Source organism: Sander vitreus, chromosome 2 (assembly GCF_031162955.1).
Source record: "Sander vitreus isolate 19-12246 chromosome 2, sanVit1, whole genome shotgun sequence".
Taxonomy (NCBI): Eukaryota; Metazoa; Chordata; class Actinopteri; order Perciformes; family Percidae; genus Sander; species Sander vitreus.
In genome coordinates this window covers 23,466,223-23,485,212 of record NC_135856.1, presented here as the reverse complement: position 1 = coordinate 23,485,212, position 18,990 = coordinate 23,466,223, and the positions used below count along the sequence as shown (strand labels likewise).

General features: G+C 39.3%; 2 protein-coding genes across 2 annotated transcripts; one reads left to right on the top strand and one right to left on the bottom strand.

Moving 5' to 3' along the window:
* Positions 1-670: 670 nt before the first annotated feature.
* snapc3 (small nuclear RNA activating complex, polypeptide 3) lies at positions 671-5,104 on the bottom strand. The gene is made up of 9 exons (XM_078261921.1): positions 4,856-5,104; positions 4,332-4,415; positions 4,143-4,221; positions 3,950-4,054; positions 3,704-3,853; positions 3,438-3,520; positions 2,316-2,474; positions 1,080-1,187; positions 671-995 (listed from the first exon to the last, which is right to left on the bottom strand). Exons 1-9 carry the CDS (start codon positions 5,086-5,088, stop codon positions 848-850), a joined length of 1,149 nt encoding a protein of 382 aa, XP_078118047.1. The 5' UTR covers positions 5,089-5,104; the 3' UTR covers positions 671-847.
* A 6,685-nt stretch (positions 5,105-11,789) lies between these two features.
* On the top strand, positions 11,790-18,684 carry LOC144530235 (tetratricopeptide repeat protein 39B-like). Its single transcript, XM_078269723.1, has 18 exons — positions 11,790-11,822; positions 12,141-12,172; positions 12,654-12,758; positions 13,263-13,394; positions 13,603-13,679; positions 14,654-14,783; positions 14,898-15,003; positions 15,170-15,235; positions 15,346-15,454; positions 15,568-15,635; positions 15,750-15,809; positions 15,926-16,087; positions 16,174-16,265; positions 16,352-16,472; positions 16,562-16,673; positions 16,766-16,883; positions 17,535-17,651; positions 17,850-18,684. The coding sequence occupies exons 1-18, from the start codon at positions 11,790-11,792 to the stop codon at positions 17,962-17,964; spliced, it is 1,755 nt and encodes a 584-aa protein (XP_078125849.1). The 3' UTR covers positions 17,965-18,684.
* The last annotated feature ends 306 nt before the right edge of the window (positions 18,685-18,990 follow it).

Genomic DNA, 18,990 nt, shown 5'->3' with positions numbered 1-18,990 from the left:
GCACCTCACAAAGATCTGGACTCCAGTCTTCTTTAGATTCTCTACTGATGAAGTTCTTCAAAATGTTACTAGACTTGTCCGTTTTACCACCGGGTTTATTGCTGTTACAATTACTACAGAGTTCCGTTTGTTCCAATAGCTAATTCAGATCAATATTCTCAATAAGCTTCTTTCTCTGAATGACGGGGTTATTTGACAAGATGTCTGTGTTGTTCTCATCAGTTTGAAGTGTGTGGGACTCAACTGGAAAAAGGCAATGGCGTATGTAAATGTGCGCTAATCAAGGTCTGGCAAAAAAAATTTATTAAAATCTTATGACCGTTGCTTTTTGTTGCCAGGCTGCTGTCAATTAAATCTATTCAAACCAAAACATGAAGACATGTCAAAAACATGTCTTGATGAAGCAGATTAGCTGAATTTTTGGACTCTTAAACTCTTAATGACAAACTTTTTACAGTAGTAATGAATTTTCAATGTTAAGGCAAATTTGAAACCCAAGTGTTTAGGGTGAGACGGATTAAAGATTTACAACTTAGTAATAATGAGTACTTTTCTAAACACTGAAGTGATGAGTCTGCTGTCACATTTTTCATTTTTAACAACTGGTTTACAAATTAAAATGTGCAAATAAAATTTAACCTGAAGAAAGTCACAGCTCAGTAAAAACACATTTTCCAGTAAATGTTACTGTTTATTTCAAACATCTGTAAAATCAAATAATTATTATTATAGTTTCTTTTTAAACAAATTATACATTTCCAAAATATCAAAACATTTCTCCCTGAACTATAAAACATTTAACTGTATTATGCAGCACTGAATCAGTGATCTGATCTAAAGAAAAGATTTAGTTAAATGCACCAGGGTCCACAAAAGGATAGGCCAGGAAGTCTCCCAGCTTGTTGCCTTGCGCGTCGTAATGCAGCATCCGGAAGCACTTGTCACAGAAGAGACACGGGTCACTCGGAGCAAACTGGTCGTTGGTAGTAAACCATCTGGAAAGATTCGGGGATGTTAAAGTTCACAGTATGAGAATAACAATGCTGTTTATGCATTGCTGATTTTTTTGTTTTACACACCTTCCAATAAAGACATGGCAGACGGCACACTTCTGGGTGATGACCCTGTGCTTGTGTGTGAGAAGTGGATACAGCTTCTTGTCCAGGCAGTCCACCTTATGGGACAGTCTGTACGGAGTCAAAAGAGGAGAAAAAAAAAAAAAGGACCAGGCCCATTTCTTAAGAGCGACTGATGAGAACACAGATTTGTCTCACATTCGTGATATTAAGAGCTGCTTTCAGGCAAACATCATGCAGCGATTCAGAGAGCATCATGTTGCAGGCTATGTGCCGGTAAATCAAACCACCATATCTAATTGTTGTAGTGTAGTTCGTTTCGGTAGAGGGTATGATCAGGGGTTTGATCACGACATTTTCCATACCAGCATGTGCTTCTAACTCAAAACAAATACCTCATTCATGATTAGTTGCAACAAGATAAAAGGCCCCTGGACAGCTGCTTCGGTAGTTTAATGTGGCGAGTTTGTACTTGGTATTTGAACCTGACAACAAGTACTTGTTGTACTTGTACGTGTCTAGATGGGAGGGGGGGGTTTGGACTAGGAACCTTTTGAGGAACTCACTGCGTATCGACTGCAGGGACCAGGGTCTAAATTAAATTCCGGGGACATTTTACCCCCCCAAAAAGTACCTGCTCAGGTGGTTGTACTATCTGAAAGTACAGGAACCTTTGGTGTGGGGTTTGCAGGGATGACTGTCGCTGATTGGTCAAACAGACACAGCGCTGCTGCTTCAACTCGCCAATTGCTCCATTCATAAAACAAGGAGGTATCCGATTATAGATTTCCGACCAATTTCAGGACGAGGGGAGAACATCTGTCTTTTGTTTGATAACATTAAAAGTAAAGTTAGGCTTTGCTGTTGGCTTTCCGACTCATACCAGAAAAAGAGAGATAAAGAGGTAGAGATCGCCCTTGCGAGCTGAGAGCACGGCATGGGCGATCGAGCTGAGAGAGAAAGACATTTCAGTCCGGACCACAAGTGGTGGACCAACTGACTACAGCCATGCTGCTAGTGTGGCTACATATAAAATAATACAAGAACCTGAAAAATTATAATATTTTTTTGAATCTAAAAACCAAAAAATAAAAGTAAAAGAAAAAAAAATAATGAGGGTAGTAAAGCAATCCTTAAAATAGCCACAGATGACATATGCTAGTTATTTTTGCTAGGGGACACTAACAAAGAAGCCGGAACACAGAATTAACACAGAAAAAAACACCCAGCAGCGCTGACCTGACGTCTGTGATAATGACGAGATGTTCGCAGTCTCCCTGATGACAGTAGAGGTACGGGAAGCCCACTTTCACTTTTAGATCCATGAATCGTGTGTCCTCCATCTTGGCCTGGCTGTAGGGGGGGAACTTGTGGGCCTTTGCCCATTCAATGGTAGTCCTGTATCGTAAACACATAAAGGGGACATCAGAAGATCATTAAAGACACAGTATATGTTCATTTTAAAGTTATACATTAAACTTCCAGCTTCTGGAATGAGGGGTGGAAGTGACAAAAACATTAATTATTAATAACAAAGCAGTAAAAATGCATGCGAAAAATAGAGTAATCATATTATCAAGTGATTTGATTCATTTAAAGCAACACTAGAGAGCTTTTCCCGATTCGGTCCCCCTACAGGTTGGAAGCGGAATTGTCCATTACATTACACTGTCCAGTTCATTCGAACTACAGATCCGCTACCCGATCTTTCAAACTTGCATAATGTAATGTAATGGACAATTCCGCTTCAAACCGGTAGGGGGACCAAAGCGGGAAAGGTTCTTTAGTGTAGCTTTAAAGCTAATATGATTGAAAAACATTCATGATATTATGAAAACAGAGCCATGTTTCATTATTTTCCCCGTCTTACATTCATATATACATTTACCCACAACACAAAATTGCCATGTATCATTTAAATAAAGTGGCCTTAAGGGTGCAGGTAACAAAAAGTAATTGGAAAAAAAAAACTGAAGTGATAGAAATTGAATGTGAATTGGAAAATGGAGCGTGGTTTATATATCAGGTAATTTGATAAACTTTTTTAACTTTTTTGACACTTTATTTTAAACAGCGTTGCTCTGATAATGAACTGGGCTGGGTTAATGCATATGGTCTACTTTTCATCATTCACAATACCCCCCCAAAAACACCTAGGAAGACAATTTGGTGAGGGTTCATAGGTTCGAGACTCACTATATTGAAAAGCCACGTTCTTCTTACACATAGGGTTACCCCAAACACCATCAAATAGGAATAAATTCAAAAACAACGTTTCAATGAGATTATAAATATGATTATGCTACTACAAATTGTGGTTATAATGTAGACATAAAAAAAAGATTTCCATGTAAAACTTACATGCTGATGTCCTGACACTCGGGGTATCGCATGTCGTTATAGAAAACTCCTTCGAAGAAAAAGAAAGCTGACTTGTAATGATCCTGAAACAGAAAACGTGAAAATATCGCCTCCAAGTCTTATGAGTTTGTCTTGTGCGCAAATATTGACCGAATCAATATCATACATTAGATAACTTTTAATATAACATTGTTTAAATTAAGAGATACATAATAATTATGTTCAAATCTTGTTTGTAATTTCAGATGAACTGTACGTGTGCTCACTTTGCTGATGAAGTCTGGAGCAATGTCCGGCGTGTTGCTGAACTCTCCACACACTTGCAAGTCGCTGACACAGCAGATGGCATCCCTGAGCTCTGCCAAGCTGTGGGAGCCCGTCATCAGCAGAGTTATGTGGGGTCTGGTGTAGATAAACTGGGGGGGGGTGTAAGGAAAATGTCAGTACAATGGAGAATAATATATTGTCATATTTGGAGGGATTCTGGCAACCTGAAAAAGGTGAAAGCTTACTTTCTCATAAATAGCAGGGTAATAGACGTTGATGGTTAGAATGACTTCTCCTTCAGGGACCATGTCAGTCACTGTTTCTGGTTTCCTACCGACAGTTAAGCGCTCCTGGAAATCACACGGAGAGTATATTATATTAAGACATGAGAACGGTTGTCTGGAACCTCCTCTGTCTATTGTACTCCAACGGACTCACCAGTTCATCCGCGTACAGGTCGTGTCTATTCTTGCTGATTTTTAGAGAAGCTCTGTGATCTTGTTTCTTTTTTCTTTGTCTGTTAAAAACAAATCCCAGAGAATTCCATTGGTTTACATGCCGAGAATTGCATTTGTGTACATGCCGACACACAATATAAATTGTAACAACTGAGGAATGTATAATTACACTAGTGTTCTCAGCGTTGAGTCTGGAGGAACAACTTCTGTATCAGGCTGCTCGTCCTCAGGATGGCAACAGAGGGAATCAAGACTTGAAAGGAAAACATGAAAAGTAATGTAACTACTTTGCAAACATGGTAAATACTGGCAAAAGGAAACCTTTAACAAACTAAAAAATATACTATTTCCTTTGTTACAATATGCTATAGCACAGTAAGCAATATGCAATGTCGTTCATACTATAAATCATAGATACATAGAAGGCATAGAGGGTTTTGGAATTTGCATTGGCATTTTTTGCGTAGCGTATTTTCTTTACTTGCAGAGAACTGAAATTTAGCATTGTAGTGCAACTTCGAGATGTTTTATAAACCTGGTTACATGTAGAGAGACAGAAAATGGAAATAGTCGCTGGTAGAAACATTATCATGAGATACAATTCGTGTTTGCTGTTTGAAAACGGTGACAAGTGTTGCTAAAAGTTAGCTTTACTTTGCTATGTTGGAGTGACTAACGTTTCGTCAACGTTACCTGCAGATGGACTTGAGGTCGGTCATCGTCTCCGCACTGATCCCCATCTCTTTAGCAAAGTTAGCATCAAACGTGTCCTCGTCCTCCTGCTGATAAGAGTAGTTAATAGGCTCCAGTCTGTTCAGCCACTCGTTTCTGAAAGAGCCGATATGAAATATGTGTGTGTTAACATCAGTGTATTCATAATCTGGGATGTTTGTGTTCGGGTCTGTTGAGTGCTTCGACGCCGCCATGTTTTCCTGAATGACTACATCTCGGCGTTGAGGATCATGGGTAATGTAGTTTTTACGACAAGTGGCAAAAGGGCATTGTAGAGGCTTCAAAACAAAAACCTCAGAATACCAGAGTACAGATTATGCATTAATATCTCCAGATTTGTTCATTTTTAAAGAATTTTTAATACATGTAAATACATGTGCCTTTTTTCCTCCTAATTTTACAAAATGTACTTCTGTATTGCCTTAAGAAAGAGCAGCAAACAATTACAATTAAAATATATTTGATATAGGTCTCCAGAAAGTTCAAGTACTTTCCCCATTTTCTAGTTTAGACATCCAACCTGGCAAACCGTTTATATGACTTTTTTTTCAAACGCCACCACCCTAGCCATCTCATAAACCCACTCCTGGAATGACAGGACCCCTTCATTCTTCCATCTCCTTAAAATATTCTGTCTGGCTATCATTCAACTATTCTGGACCTAGCTTCTTATGTGCTTATCTATCCCGTTTAGGAGTGACCCATCTCCTGGAACAATTAATATTGGGCTGAATGTAACCTGGATCCCTTTGTCTGAGACTGCATTAAAACATATGAGTCAAATGACAAAATTACTTATTTCACAGTGATGGAGGCTGACTGGAATGTCTGTATTTGCTTTCATATTTGACTAATCAATGTCTGCGACATTTGCATGTGCAAAACCTTTTTAAACTAATGTTTAATCTCCTTCAGGTCCTTTCTATGATGTGCGTTAACAGTAAAAACGTCAAATGCAAAGGGAGGAGGGAGGAACTCCAGTGTTCACAATAGTTACTCTATGATTGATTACTTTTGTCTCTCTCAACAGCATATGTATAAGGCAATAGATTGCCATATTGAACCAATAACCCTGAGTGATCATGCGCCTGTCATGTTAAAAATAGATCTAAGTAAAGAAAACTTCTTCCGATACTGGAGATTAAACACCTCATTACTGACCGATACAGCAACAGTGCAAGAATTAAAACAGAATTTAAAAGAATACTTTGAGACAAATGATAATGGTGAGGTAACACCATCCATCTTGTCGGGTGGGGCTAAAGCAGTTATAAGGGGGAAAATAATCCAGATTGCAAGATGCAAGATTGCAATCAAGATTAAAGAAAAAAAGATTGGAAGAGCAAATAAAATTGGAAAATAAAATATCTGGAAATAGATCACAAAACTAGAGGAGAACATAAAGTGCTGCTAGAATTAAAAGAAACCAGGAATGCCTAAGATAGACTTCTTACTTATAAAGCAGAAGGAGCTTTAAGATTCTCCAAACAGAGATACTATGAGATGGGGAACAGAGCCAGTCGACTATTAGCTTTTCAACTCCGTAAAGCCCAGGCTAGCCGGGTGGTTCCTAAGGTTGTACATCCCATGCTTCAAAAAACAGTATCTCATCCGAAGGCGGAATAGCGGACGCTTTTGAATCGTTTTATAAAAACCTGTACGAACAGCCTAAATTGAAAACAACAAATGATAACTATGAGACCTTTCTGGCAAGCCTACATTTACCCTCACTTTCAGAGGATGAGGCATTGCTAATGATATCAGATATTACAGAGACAGAAATATGGGAGGCCATAAAACAACTAAAAACAACAAATCTCCAGGGATAGATGGACTCCCTGGATAATTTTATAAATGCTTTATAGATGACTTAGTACCAATATTAACTAAAGTTTTTAACTACGTCCTATCCAAAAATGACCCAACAACTATGTGGTCAGAGGACATCATATCGGTGATCCACAAGGAAGGTAAAGACCCGACATTCTGCGAAGGATATAGACCTATCAGCCTGCTATGTAACGATCAAAAGTTATTGACCAATATCCTGGCAAAGAGGATGCAAAAAATTATATCTAAACTGATTAACCCATATCAGACAGGCTTTATTCCAGGCAGACAAGGAGCTAATAATATAAGGAGAACTCTAAATGTCATAACATGTGCCAAGAAAAGTATGCAAAACTCTATGTTAATCAGTTTTGATGCACAGAAAGCATTTGACACAGTGAATTGGCAATTTCTGTATAAAACACTGGCTTCTATGGGATTCCATCCGAGGTTTGTGGATTGGGTAAGGGTTATATACGCAAACCCAAAGTCATGCGTTCGAGTGAACGGGTGCTGTTCGGACTTTTTCCACCCTGAGAGGGGGGTCAGACAGGGAGACTGTCTCAGTCCCTTGCTTTTTGCTATTAATATTGAACCACTAGCAGCTCTAATCAGGCAAAATGATAATATTAAGGGTATAAAAGATGGTGGGCGGACCGTACACAAGATTTCGCTCTATGCGGACGACGTATTGACGTATATCAGCGACCCAGTCTCTTCTGTCCCTGCTCTGATAAAGACTCTAAAAGAATATGGAGAACTCTCAGGCTATCAAATTAATCAATCAAAATCTGAGGGATTGATGTTGGTGGGGCAATGGCCGACCCAACTAACGGGAAGATTTAAATTTCACTGGTCTAACCAAGAGTTTAGATACCTAGGAATTGTCATAACTTCTGACATGCTACATTTGTTCAAGGCCAACTATGGAAAATTGATGGGGGAAATTAAAAATGACCTTACGAGATGGGAAGCCCTCCCTTTATCCCTAATAGGGCGAGTGGAAACAATACGAATGAACATTCTGCAAAGGCTCCTCTTTTTGTTCCAATCTCTACCCCCAGAGGTCCCTATCTCTACATTTAAAACACTTAACAAATGGCTATCTACATTCATTTGGCAAAACAAAAGACCCAGAATTAAACTTAAAAGATTGCTATGTTCAAAAGGAAACGGAGGCCTAGATTTGCCTAACCTGAAAAATTACTACTTGGCAGCTCAGCTTAGATCAATGGTTGCGTGGATATCTCAAGATAAAGATACCATATGGGTTGGAATGGAACAGACAGACTGCCCAGAAGTGCACTTGGACTAAATTCCATTTATGAATCAGGCTACTTGGAGAACAAATAAAAGTAGCAATCAATGGGTAAGAACCACCTTAAAAATATGGTCTATGATTAGAAAGAAGCTAAGATTCTAGAGCAATGAAAATTGCACATAACACAGATCCAAATTAGGTGTGGGGTTCAAAAATTGGGGAGAAATAGAACTGCCTTTAGAACCATCTTATTTTGTATTGGGATTACTACCATGTAGAGGAGAATAGTCAGGCATCATTACTGAGAGTCCTTCTTCTAATTGCTAAAAAGATGATAACGGTCTCCTGGTTGAGGCCGCAGCCCTCGACAGCAGCGCAGTGGAGGGAAAACGTTAAGGAGGTATACCACATGGAATATATAACCGCAAGGTTACAACTAAAAACAGAAGTATTTCTGACTAAATGGTCTCCGATTACTACGTACCTTTTCAAATGATGTAACCTAAGTGTTAGTGAAACAATTTTTATGAATGCTTACTTAAAAGGGAACACTACAATGTAATTATTGTTTTGTTATTATTATTATCATTATTATTATTATCTGTATGTATATATATGTATATGTGTATGTATGTATATGTGTATGTATACAGTGGTGTGAAAAAGTGTTTGCCCCCTTCCTCATTTCCTGTTCCTTTGCATGTTTGTCACACTTAAGTGTTTCGAACATCAAACCAATTTAAACAATAGTCAAGGACAACACAAGTAAACACAAAATGCAATTTGTAAATGAAGGTGTTAATTATTAAAAGGTGAAAAAAAATCCAAACCATCATGGCCCTGTGTGAAAAAAGTGATTGCCCCCCTAAACCTAATAACTGGTTGGGCCACCCTTAGCAGCAACAACTGCAACCAAGCGCTTTGCGATAACGTGCAATGAGGCTTTTACAGCGTCCCTGGAGGAATTTTGGCCCACTCATCTTTGCAGAATTGTCCTAATTCAGTTACATTAGAGGGTTTTCGAGCATGAACGGCCTTTTTAAGGTCATACCACAACATCTCAATAGGATTCAGGTCAGGACTTTGGCTAGGCCACTCCAAAGTCTTCATTTAGTTTTTCTTCAGCCATTCGGTGGTGGACTTGCTGGTGTGTTTAGGATCATTGTCCTGCTGCAGAACCCAAGTTCGTTTCAGCTTGAGTACACGAACAGATGGTCGGACATTCTCCTTCAGGATCTCTTGGTAGACAGCAGAATTCATAGTTCCTTTTATCACGGCAAGTCTTCCAGGTCCTGAAGCAGCAAAACAGCCCCAGACCATCACACTACCACCACCATATTTTTACAGTTGGTATAATGTTCTTTTTATGAAATGCAGTGTTCCTTCTACGCCAGATATACTTGGACACACACCTTCCAAAGAGTTCCACTTTTGTCTCATCGGTCCACAGAATGTTGTCCCAAAAGTCTTGGGGATCATCAAGATGTGTTCTGGAGAAATTGAGACAAGCTTTGATGTTCTTTTTGCTCAGCAGTGGTTTTCTCCTTGGAACTCTGCCATGCAGGCCATTTTTGCCCAGTCTTTTCCTGATGGTGGAGGCATGAACGCTGACCTTAACTGAGGCAAGTGAGGCCTGCAGTTCTTGGACGTTGTTGTGGGGGTCTTTTGTGACCTCTTGATGAGTCGTCGCTGCGCTCTTGGGGGTAATTTTGGGCGGCCGGCCACTCCTGGGAAGGTTCACCACTGTTCCATGTCTTCGCCATTTGTGGATAATGGCTCTCACTGTGGTTCGCTGATTCCCAAAGCTTTGGAAATGGCTTTATAACCCTTTCCAGACTGATAGATCTCAATTACTTTCTTTCTCAATTGTTCCTGAATTTCTTTGGGTCTCGGCATGATGTGTAGCTTTTAAGGATCTTCTGGTGGACCTTACTGTGTCAAGCAGCTCCTATTTAAGTGATGCCTTGATTGTGAACAGGTGTGGCAATAATCAGGCCTGGGTGTGGCTAGAGAAATTGAACTCAGGTGTGGACAACCACAGTTATAGTATGTTTTAACAAGGGGGGGGGGCAATCACTTTTTCACACAGGGCCATGATGGTTTGGATTTTTTTTTCTCCTTTAATAATAAACACCTTCATTTACAAATTGCATTTTGTGTTTACTTGTGTTGTCCTTGACTTTTGTTTAAATTGGTTTGATGTTCGAAACACTTAAGTGTGACAAACATGCAAAGGAACAGGAAATGAGGAAGGGGGGCAAACACTTTTTTCACACCACTGTATGTATATTTGTGTTTTTGTTTCAAATTGTTTACATTTGTCTCTTCCTTGTGTTGCTGGAGGATTGTCACTCGTCCCTGCGAACTGTGAGTGGATATTAAGGTGATGCTGAAATCCATGGACTGATCTCCCAAGACATTTATGCCTGTATTGTGTCTCTGAACGGTTGACTGTACTTTCTGCTTGATTGCAAAAGAAAAAAAAAAAAAACCAAAAGAAAAACGTCAAATGCTTCACAGTGCGGAAATGACCAAACCACCAGAAATAAATAGTTAGGCAGGGAGATCACATGCATGCAGATAACCAGAAATAGTAACCAAAACTACGTCAAAACATCCCTTGTGCTGTTACACCACTATTGACTGGACATCTTAAGGGGACATAGAGGACATATGGTAATTTGTGATGATGACGCCTTTGCCTCCTCTGCCTCTCCTCTCCCTTGTTTCTCCCAGTTGTGTAAAGCGGCCTAAATACATTTACTCTCAAGTATCATACTTAAGTACAGTTCTGAGGAACTTGTACTTTGACTATTATCATTTTATGTTACTTTATTCTTTTACTTCTACACATCAGAGGGAAATATTGTTTTACTCCAGTACATTTACCTGACAGCTAAAATTACTAGTTACTCTACAAAAACAGATAACAAAATGATAAAATAGCCTACAATGCACTCATTAAACCAGTGGTTGCAAACTTGTTTGGCTTGTAACCCCCAACCCATGTTCCATGTTTATGAGTTGTGAGTAGTTCCTAAAGTGAGATTTCCAACGGGGTCCAATTATCCATTATTTCACACACAAAAAAGGAAAAAAGTCTGAAAAATGAATGCAGCAGAACTTGATTAACTAAAATGTGTTATATGCCTATCCATTGAATCCCCAGATGTATCGTGACCCTTTGGAGGGGGCCTAGCCACTAATCAGTGGACTAAACTTCTAAATAAACCAGCTAAAAAAAGAATTCTACCTTCTCTTTGTTGCATCAGTATTAACAATCTGATATATTGTGTTTAATAGGCCTACTTTTACTTTTGATACTTTAAGTGGCCTACATTTTGCTGATGATACTTCTGGACTAGTAGGCACTTTTACTTGTTATGGAGAATGTTCACATTGCTGTATGCTAAAAAAATTGGAGGAACATTTAGGCTATTGACCATAATTTCATACTCCCAGTTTAATAAATTAGCTGTGTGCTCTTGACCATATACTGTACGCACCCTCATGGACTACACATGCACCAGTTTGTAAAGGTTGCTCGTAAATTGCAGAGACTGTCAACTGCATTGGATTAGAATTATTTTTTTTAATCCGTGCTCACAATTATGTCGTTTGACATGAACCAATAGATTTGTGGGCGGCACCGACTCCTGACCTAATAAATACCGCGAGAGGCCAAATTACCAATGTGTCTTCAAGTGAAGAGCTCGTTTTCTCTACATAGGAAAAGAAAGACATCAAGTCTCTTTGCAACGTTAAGCGTAGTCTTTTTTAATCTGACTCAAATTCCGACATCAAATGGAGACTAAAAAAGACAATTCACTACAACAGGTAGGTTATGTTTTACTGCTGCTTCTCTACAGTTGTTTGATGACCAGAGAGTTTTTTTTTCTAAAGCTGTTTCTGTGTCTTCATTTTAATTGTTCAGTCATGTGTAAAATAATAGGGGGAGTTCCAAGATAAGAGTTGTTAATGTTGTTATTCCTTTAATGCATCAGAGGTCCGATTTCTCTTTTAAATTAATAAAATACGCTAAATTAAGTAGTGCATTTATGTGTTTTGTCAGGCACACGCAGTTTAAACATCTAAGGAATTCAGTTACACTATAACAACGGGCTTAAAATAAGATTTTCCTTTTTTCCGTTTCAGGTGGACCTAAACCACATCAGTGAGGATTCAATGTAAGTGATATCATGCTTTTATTTTTTATAGGGTTTTACAGGAATGCGTGCATGTGTTTCAATGATTGGCACATAATGCAAATAATAAGTAGGCATATAGGAATCACAGAGAATCCTATGGAAATAAACGTCAACATGTCATATGATAAAATCTACTCATTGTAATGTACTACACACACACACACACAAGAGGGCAGTACATATATCTTACTGGTACTTTACTACTTATTCATTCTTCTAAATGTACATACATATGTACTTTAAACTCTCTTGTTTTACACACCCAACTTGCTTACATGCTGTAAATTTGACATCTCATCTCACAAAGCTTTGAAGAAGTAAAGCCTGAAGTTGTCCAGAGTGCCACTTGCTTCTTGGCTTTGATACTCCTGTGCTCCCAAATCCTTATTCATGTCTCGATGTCACTATGTCTGTTGGGATGTAGAAGCCTAAACTGAACCTGAACCTATCTGTCATTTAGATCACCTGAAATGGATTTAGAGGCTGCACTGAAGGAATGCTCGACCGCCCTCTGTTTGTTTCTAAACAACCGGTTTTCTGATGCTTTGGCTCTCTTAAAACCCTGGTAAGTCCACCACACTCTAAAAATCAATATTACAATCAGAATCAGCTTTAATGTCCAAGTAAGTGTCAACACATACAGGGAATTTGACCCTGGCTTTTTGTTGCTGTCAAAGTACATAGACAGAAGACATACGGCTAAACGCAAGTTAAAAAAACATTTTGATACTATGTACAGATGTAAGTTTGTATATAAAAAAGGGCATACACATACGTACATACATACAGTACACCCATGTAAACAAACCGCTCTATGAGGATTGTAAACAGTAATACAATAGGGCAATGCAAAAGTGCAAATGGTGCTGGAATAAATTAGGAAATATTAATATAACAGGTTGCTTACATCTGAGCTATAGTTGGATACGACAGTGTATATATACACACAGTGTATATTGACAGACATTTTCATGTTTAAATTATGTGTTTAACACTATAAAAATACAATTTACTTGAAGGGTGGATGCATAGTGTTACAGGGTTATTTCACAGCATTTGTCCCCTTCAGGAAGAGTCAGAGCATGTACCACGCAATGGGCTACAGCAGCATCTTGGTGATGCAGGCAGGCATGACCTTTGAACCGAAGGACATGGATGCCGCTATGGCGTCACTGAGAGAATCACTGCAGACGTGCCAAAGGTACGGCTGAACAGTTTCATACAAGTTTAGGATTTAAGTTCCCACTTTAATATTGGGCACAACATGTGGTACATTCCTGAGTAAAGAAAATTACAATCCTATTCTGTATACAGAAGAATTAATTGGTCACCAAGTCATAAATTGTTGAGACACCACCCTGCTGAGTTCGTCTTTATTAAATTGTTACCTTATACTTTGTGTTCCTTAGATTTCGGAAGAAAACTGGAATAGTGGAGACTTTAACAAGCCTATGGTTTAGACAACCAGCTGACAACTTGACAGAAGGTAAGTGATAAGGCTGAGGCATAGCAGGTAAAGTGGTCATCTGCCAACTGGAAGGTCGGTGGTTCGATCCACCAAGTGTCTCAAAGTGTCCTTGGGCAAAAGCCTCAAATTGCCCCCGATGTGCTGTGATAAACATTTCTTGTATGGCCGTCAGTGTGAGTGAAAAGGGTGAATGTTGCCTGTAGTGTGTAAAGCGCTTTGAGTGGTCGTTAAGACTAGAACAGTCCATTTAACATAAGCTTTGAGAGTCTGTGGATCTATAAGGAGAGGAATTAAAGTGCCGAATAAGTGTTTTATTAGAAATAAACATAATACGGGGCGACCTCTAGCTCACCCAGTAAGAGCGTGCGCCCCATGTGGGCTGAGTCCTTTGCAGTGGCCCGGGTTCGGGTCCGACCTGCAGCCCTTTGCTGTGTGTCATCCCCCATCTCTCTCCCACCTTTCCTGTCTATCCACTGTCACTCTGAAATAAAGGGAAAAGCCCCAAAAAATTATCTTTTTAAAAAAAAAAAAAATTGTTATACACAAGGTGAACATGGGGTGTGGAGAGTATTTGCATCGGTAGTGGGAGGGGAAAAAATGCGAAACCAAAGCTTGGAGGGTGTCGAGCCTAGGTGTACGAGAGGGGTGCTGACATTAAACTAGGGTAACAATCTCTCCTTGACTGCAGGCTCCTGGAGGAGGAAACAAGTCATAAAAATATACTGTACATACTTGATCTTGTATGACATTATCTGTTATGTTGACAAACAGGAAACTCAAAGAAATTTGCATATCAAATTAAGCAATGACCCATTTAATCAGAAATGACAAGAATCAATCAACATCTGGATTAATGCCATTGATCCAATATAAGTCGCAACACGTCGTGTGTGTGTGTGTGTGTGTGTGTGTGTGTGTGTGTGTGTGTGTGTGTGTGTGTGTATGTGTGTGGTTTTTTTCACCCAGCATGTCACGTTTAATATCTGCCACAGAGGAAATGCATGCAGAGCTATGCTATGCTGAAGTTCTGCTGCAGAAAGCAATGCTGACATTCCTGGATGAGAGTATAATCGGCTTCATCAAGGGAGGGATGAGTATCCGAAACAGTTATCAGATTTACAAGTAAGAAGCTTAAATAGGGGTTTTTGTAGGGGATATACTGTCAAACAAGAAAAGGAATAAAGGAAACATGATATTTACGTATATTTTTAAATGAAATGTTGTCTCCCCAATCAGGGATTGCCAGGCATTGGCCAGTGTCACAAATGATATGGACAAACAGAAGAGCACACACATTCATTTTAGGGGCGGTGTCAACATGGGCATTGGATCATTTAATCTGGTGAGAGCAATAGAAAACATTGCAGTCATACTATAGAACATTGTGCTTTTTGCACTCATGTTGCTGTAGACTGTGAAAAATAAAGGCTCCTGAAATGTCTGAATGAACAACGTGTTGCTGTTAAGTTGTGTCATAATTACCTTACCCTAACCTACTTTGTTATCAGATGCTGTCTCTGCTCCCATCCAAAGTCCTCAGACTGATGGAGTTTTTGGGCTTCTCAGGAGACCGGGTAGGTGCCATCAGTCACTTTTTCCGGTAAAACTCATGATATACTATTAGTGTTTCTATAGCAAAGATGTTTATGTCAAAACAAAGAATAATTTGCTAATTATCTTACAGGAAATGGGTTTGTCAGAGTTGAGAAAAGGAGCGACCAGCAACAGCCTGCGCTCCATCCTCAGCACCCTGACTCTGCTGATGTTTCATCTCTACATTACAGTGATTCTGGGTAACTTTCTTCCAGGAATTTAAATCCCTCATTTATTTTTAGATAAACAGCATTTTTATCATTATATTAGGATTTGAAATGGTCAGAAAATTCTGCTCATGTTCTTCCCTCAGGTACTGGTGAAGGAAACCTTACTGAGGCTGAAGCTCTGCTGGAGCCCTACATTGAAAAGTTCCCGAATGTGAGCATTTTTTGTTGTTGCTGATTCTAACTAATGGCAGATCTCACTATTTTCTTGCCCCCCCCCCCCCTCAGGGAATTGTTTTTAATTAATTTGTTTGTATCTTGTCTACAGGGAGCGCTCATTCTTTTCTACATTGCAAGAATTGCTTTGCTCAAAGGAAACTTCTCATTTGTGAGTACTGGTAATAGCTGGTCTAACAGGATTTGTCTAAAGCTAAATGTTTTTAAAATGCAGCTGATGTAATTGTAGAAATAAAACTGAAAGCATAAGTCTGGGTTTCTCCACAGGCCCAGGAGAAGTTCCTGGCATGTACCGCCACACAGCAGGAGTGGCGTCAGATTCATCACCTGTGTTACTGGGAGCTGATGTGGGCCTACTCCTTTGAACAAAATTGGAGGGAGGCGTATCGATACGCTGACCTGCTCTGCAAAGAGAGCAGGTGGTCGCAGGTAACAAATATAACCTTTTCGCCCTGTTGTGAAACTGCTCATGTATTTACATTCCTTATGACGAGCTGATTGCTCTTCTCTTGCAGGCCACCTATACATTCCAGAAAGCTGCCATCTTGAGCATGCTGCCAGAGGAAGAAGTGACCAAACTGGGAGAAAATGTGTTGGAGTTATTCAGGTTTGCTAAGAGAACCATTATTTGTTACAACTCTGTAAGTTCTGTAATCATGATACAGTAACTGTTAAATGTGGGTTTGTCTGTAGGCAGGTGAATGGTCTCAGACGGAGGATTGCTGGGAAGTCGATTCCAACAGAGAAGTTTGCCGCACACAAGGCAAAGCGATACTCTTCTTCTAACCCTGTGAAACTAGTTGTGCCTGCTTTGGTGAGGACGTGTGTGCATTCATACTTTTAATGGCTCAACATTGAAAAATCAGTACTGGCTTTATAACAACCATCTTTTTCCCCCCACAGGAGATGATGTATGTATGGAATGGTTTCACAGTAGTTGGCAAAAGACCCGAATTGACTAAAAGCATCTTGACCACCTTGGAGGAAGCAGAGGAGCTGCTCAGAGATGATCCAAGTTAGAGCAGAACTTTAAAGCGCATTGACCAATGTGTTTTTGTTTTCCCCTCACACCCATGTGAAACTAACTGCATTTTATCTAACGTGTAGACCCATCAGAGTATCATCTGGATGACCAGTGTGTGATCCAGCTGCTAAAGGGCCTGTGTTTAAGACCGCTGGGGCATCTGGTCCAGGCTGAGCTCTGCTTCAATCATGTCATTTCCAGGTGGGGCAATCTTAATGCCATTGCAACACACTTTCTCAGAAAACTCTAATTGCAAATAAACTGAAACAAAGTGAGAAATGGTACACAACACATTGACCTGTAATATTATTTCTAATCTTAAACTCTGTTCGTGTTTTTTTTTTTTTTTTTAAATCTATGACACTGGCTGAATTTAATTTGTTTCACATTCAATAATCTCTACACAAATGTCTTAGTTCCACTTTAAAGACTGTCTGTCCAGTTTATTTTGTCAAAAGCTTTTATTAATGCTCCATCCTCCTCCGCTTTACAGTTTGCATCTGAACATACTCCATAATCTTTATAGTTGTGCTCTTTAAATTCATAAAATGACAGTGAGTGCGCAATACACTGTTGCCTGTTGGATGAAACCAAAACTACAAATGTGATGACTAGTCACTTTTTTAACACACTGCTACATGTGATGTGAATTGCATTAGCTGTCTTTGATATTTTTCCATACATACCTAGTCTTGAAGAAAATGGTGCATAATAGACATAGATCCTACCTCTGTGTGATGTAGAGACTTGCAGTTACTGCACAACTGGAATTAAATTTGGCCACTGTCAATGTTTTTTGAACACTACTAAATAGACCCACTGGAGTGACTTTGATTTAATATTTTTTTGCAGTGAAAAAGATATCAAGCATGACAACTACCTGGTGCCATTCACCATGTATGAGCTGGGCCTGTTGCACAAGCAAAAAGGTGACATCAACACAGCCATCACAGTGATTGAAAATGTCAAGTAAGTATTTTTAGCCCATCCTCAGTCCTGGGTTACATTTAGTTCCACATTTTTATTTATCTAAAAGTGCTTCTGGATGTCTTCCTTCATAGTCAAGGCGGCATTTCCCAAAATGCCTTCATGAAATATGGCTGGCCAACAAAGTGAAATTCTATAGTGCCATCATGTTACAGAGTTGATAAGTGATCTTATTTGTAGGATGAACTACAAAGACTACCAAATGGAGTCGAGACTACACTTCCGCATCCACGCAGCACTCAACACCATGGGCTCTTTTTCAGCCAAACTTCCCCCTTCACGTACGCCAGCTTAAGAGACCGTTTGGAAGGATGCTCACAAAGTACAAACAACCTGAAATAAAGGTTCTCAACCCTGTTTGCTGCCTTCAACTCTGTGACTGTACTTGAAATCCTGTAGATGTGCATCTTGCTGCCAGCCCCTTGATAATGGTACTGCATACATCCAAACTAACAGTTGTAACCCTGTGTAGTTTTTTATTATTATTTATTTTTGTGTTGAATCTAGAGCAGGAACGGTGAAGTAGACTCTGTTGGTGACTTTAGGAATAGCTTGAAGATGACTTGGTTATTTCCATAATTAGACTACAGCTGGTCAGAACCAGGGCAGCGTAAACCCCAGGAGAATGAGGGTCAAGAAGGAAAACTCCTAGCTTTCATTGGTATTAACATTTCTTGTTTTTTGAAGTCTCCAAAAATGTTATCCAGTCTGGCTGTTGATGACCTACAGTTCAGCCATGTTCTACAGCTTAAGATTCTCTTGTAAATAAGTGCTTGTCTTTTTTTCTGTGCAGTATAAATCCGTCTCATTTGATAAATGATATTATCCTACAGCCTATGAATCAAATTATGTCCTATAGTTAATGGTGGCACAAAATGTAAGGCATTATGCAAGGTGTTTGAGTACATTTGGTCACTGAACTCTTTGAGTGAAGGTGGTATTTTCATCTTGCTCAATGTCCCATCACTGTATCTGCTTGCTAGTGAGAATATTAAAGTACATCAGACATATGCAATGGTACTATGCTAGTTTTATTGATTAGATAGTTCTTCCCTCTCTGAAGGTGTACGCTACGTAAAAATTGCATAGTATTTGCTTGGAATAAAAACCTGAGGGCTGTTTGAAGGTGCACGTTTCTTCCACATCATTTCATGTTCCAGATTTTAGAGGGATCCCAGTTCCCAGAAGTCCTCAGCACAGCTATCCAGATAATAAACCTAACATTACTAATCAGAGCTCATTATAATATAATCAGGCAGTCTCATTGAGATTAGGATCTCTTTTCCAAGAGAGACCTGAGAACAAGAAATATTCACAAGAA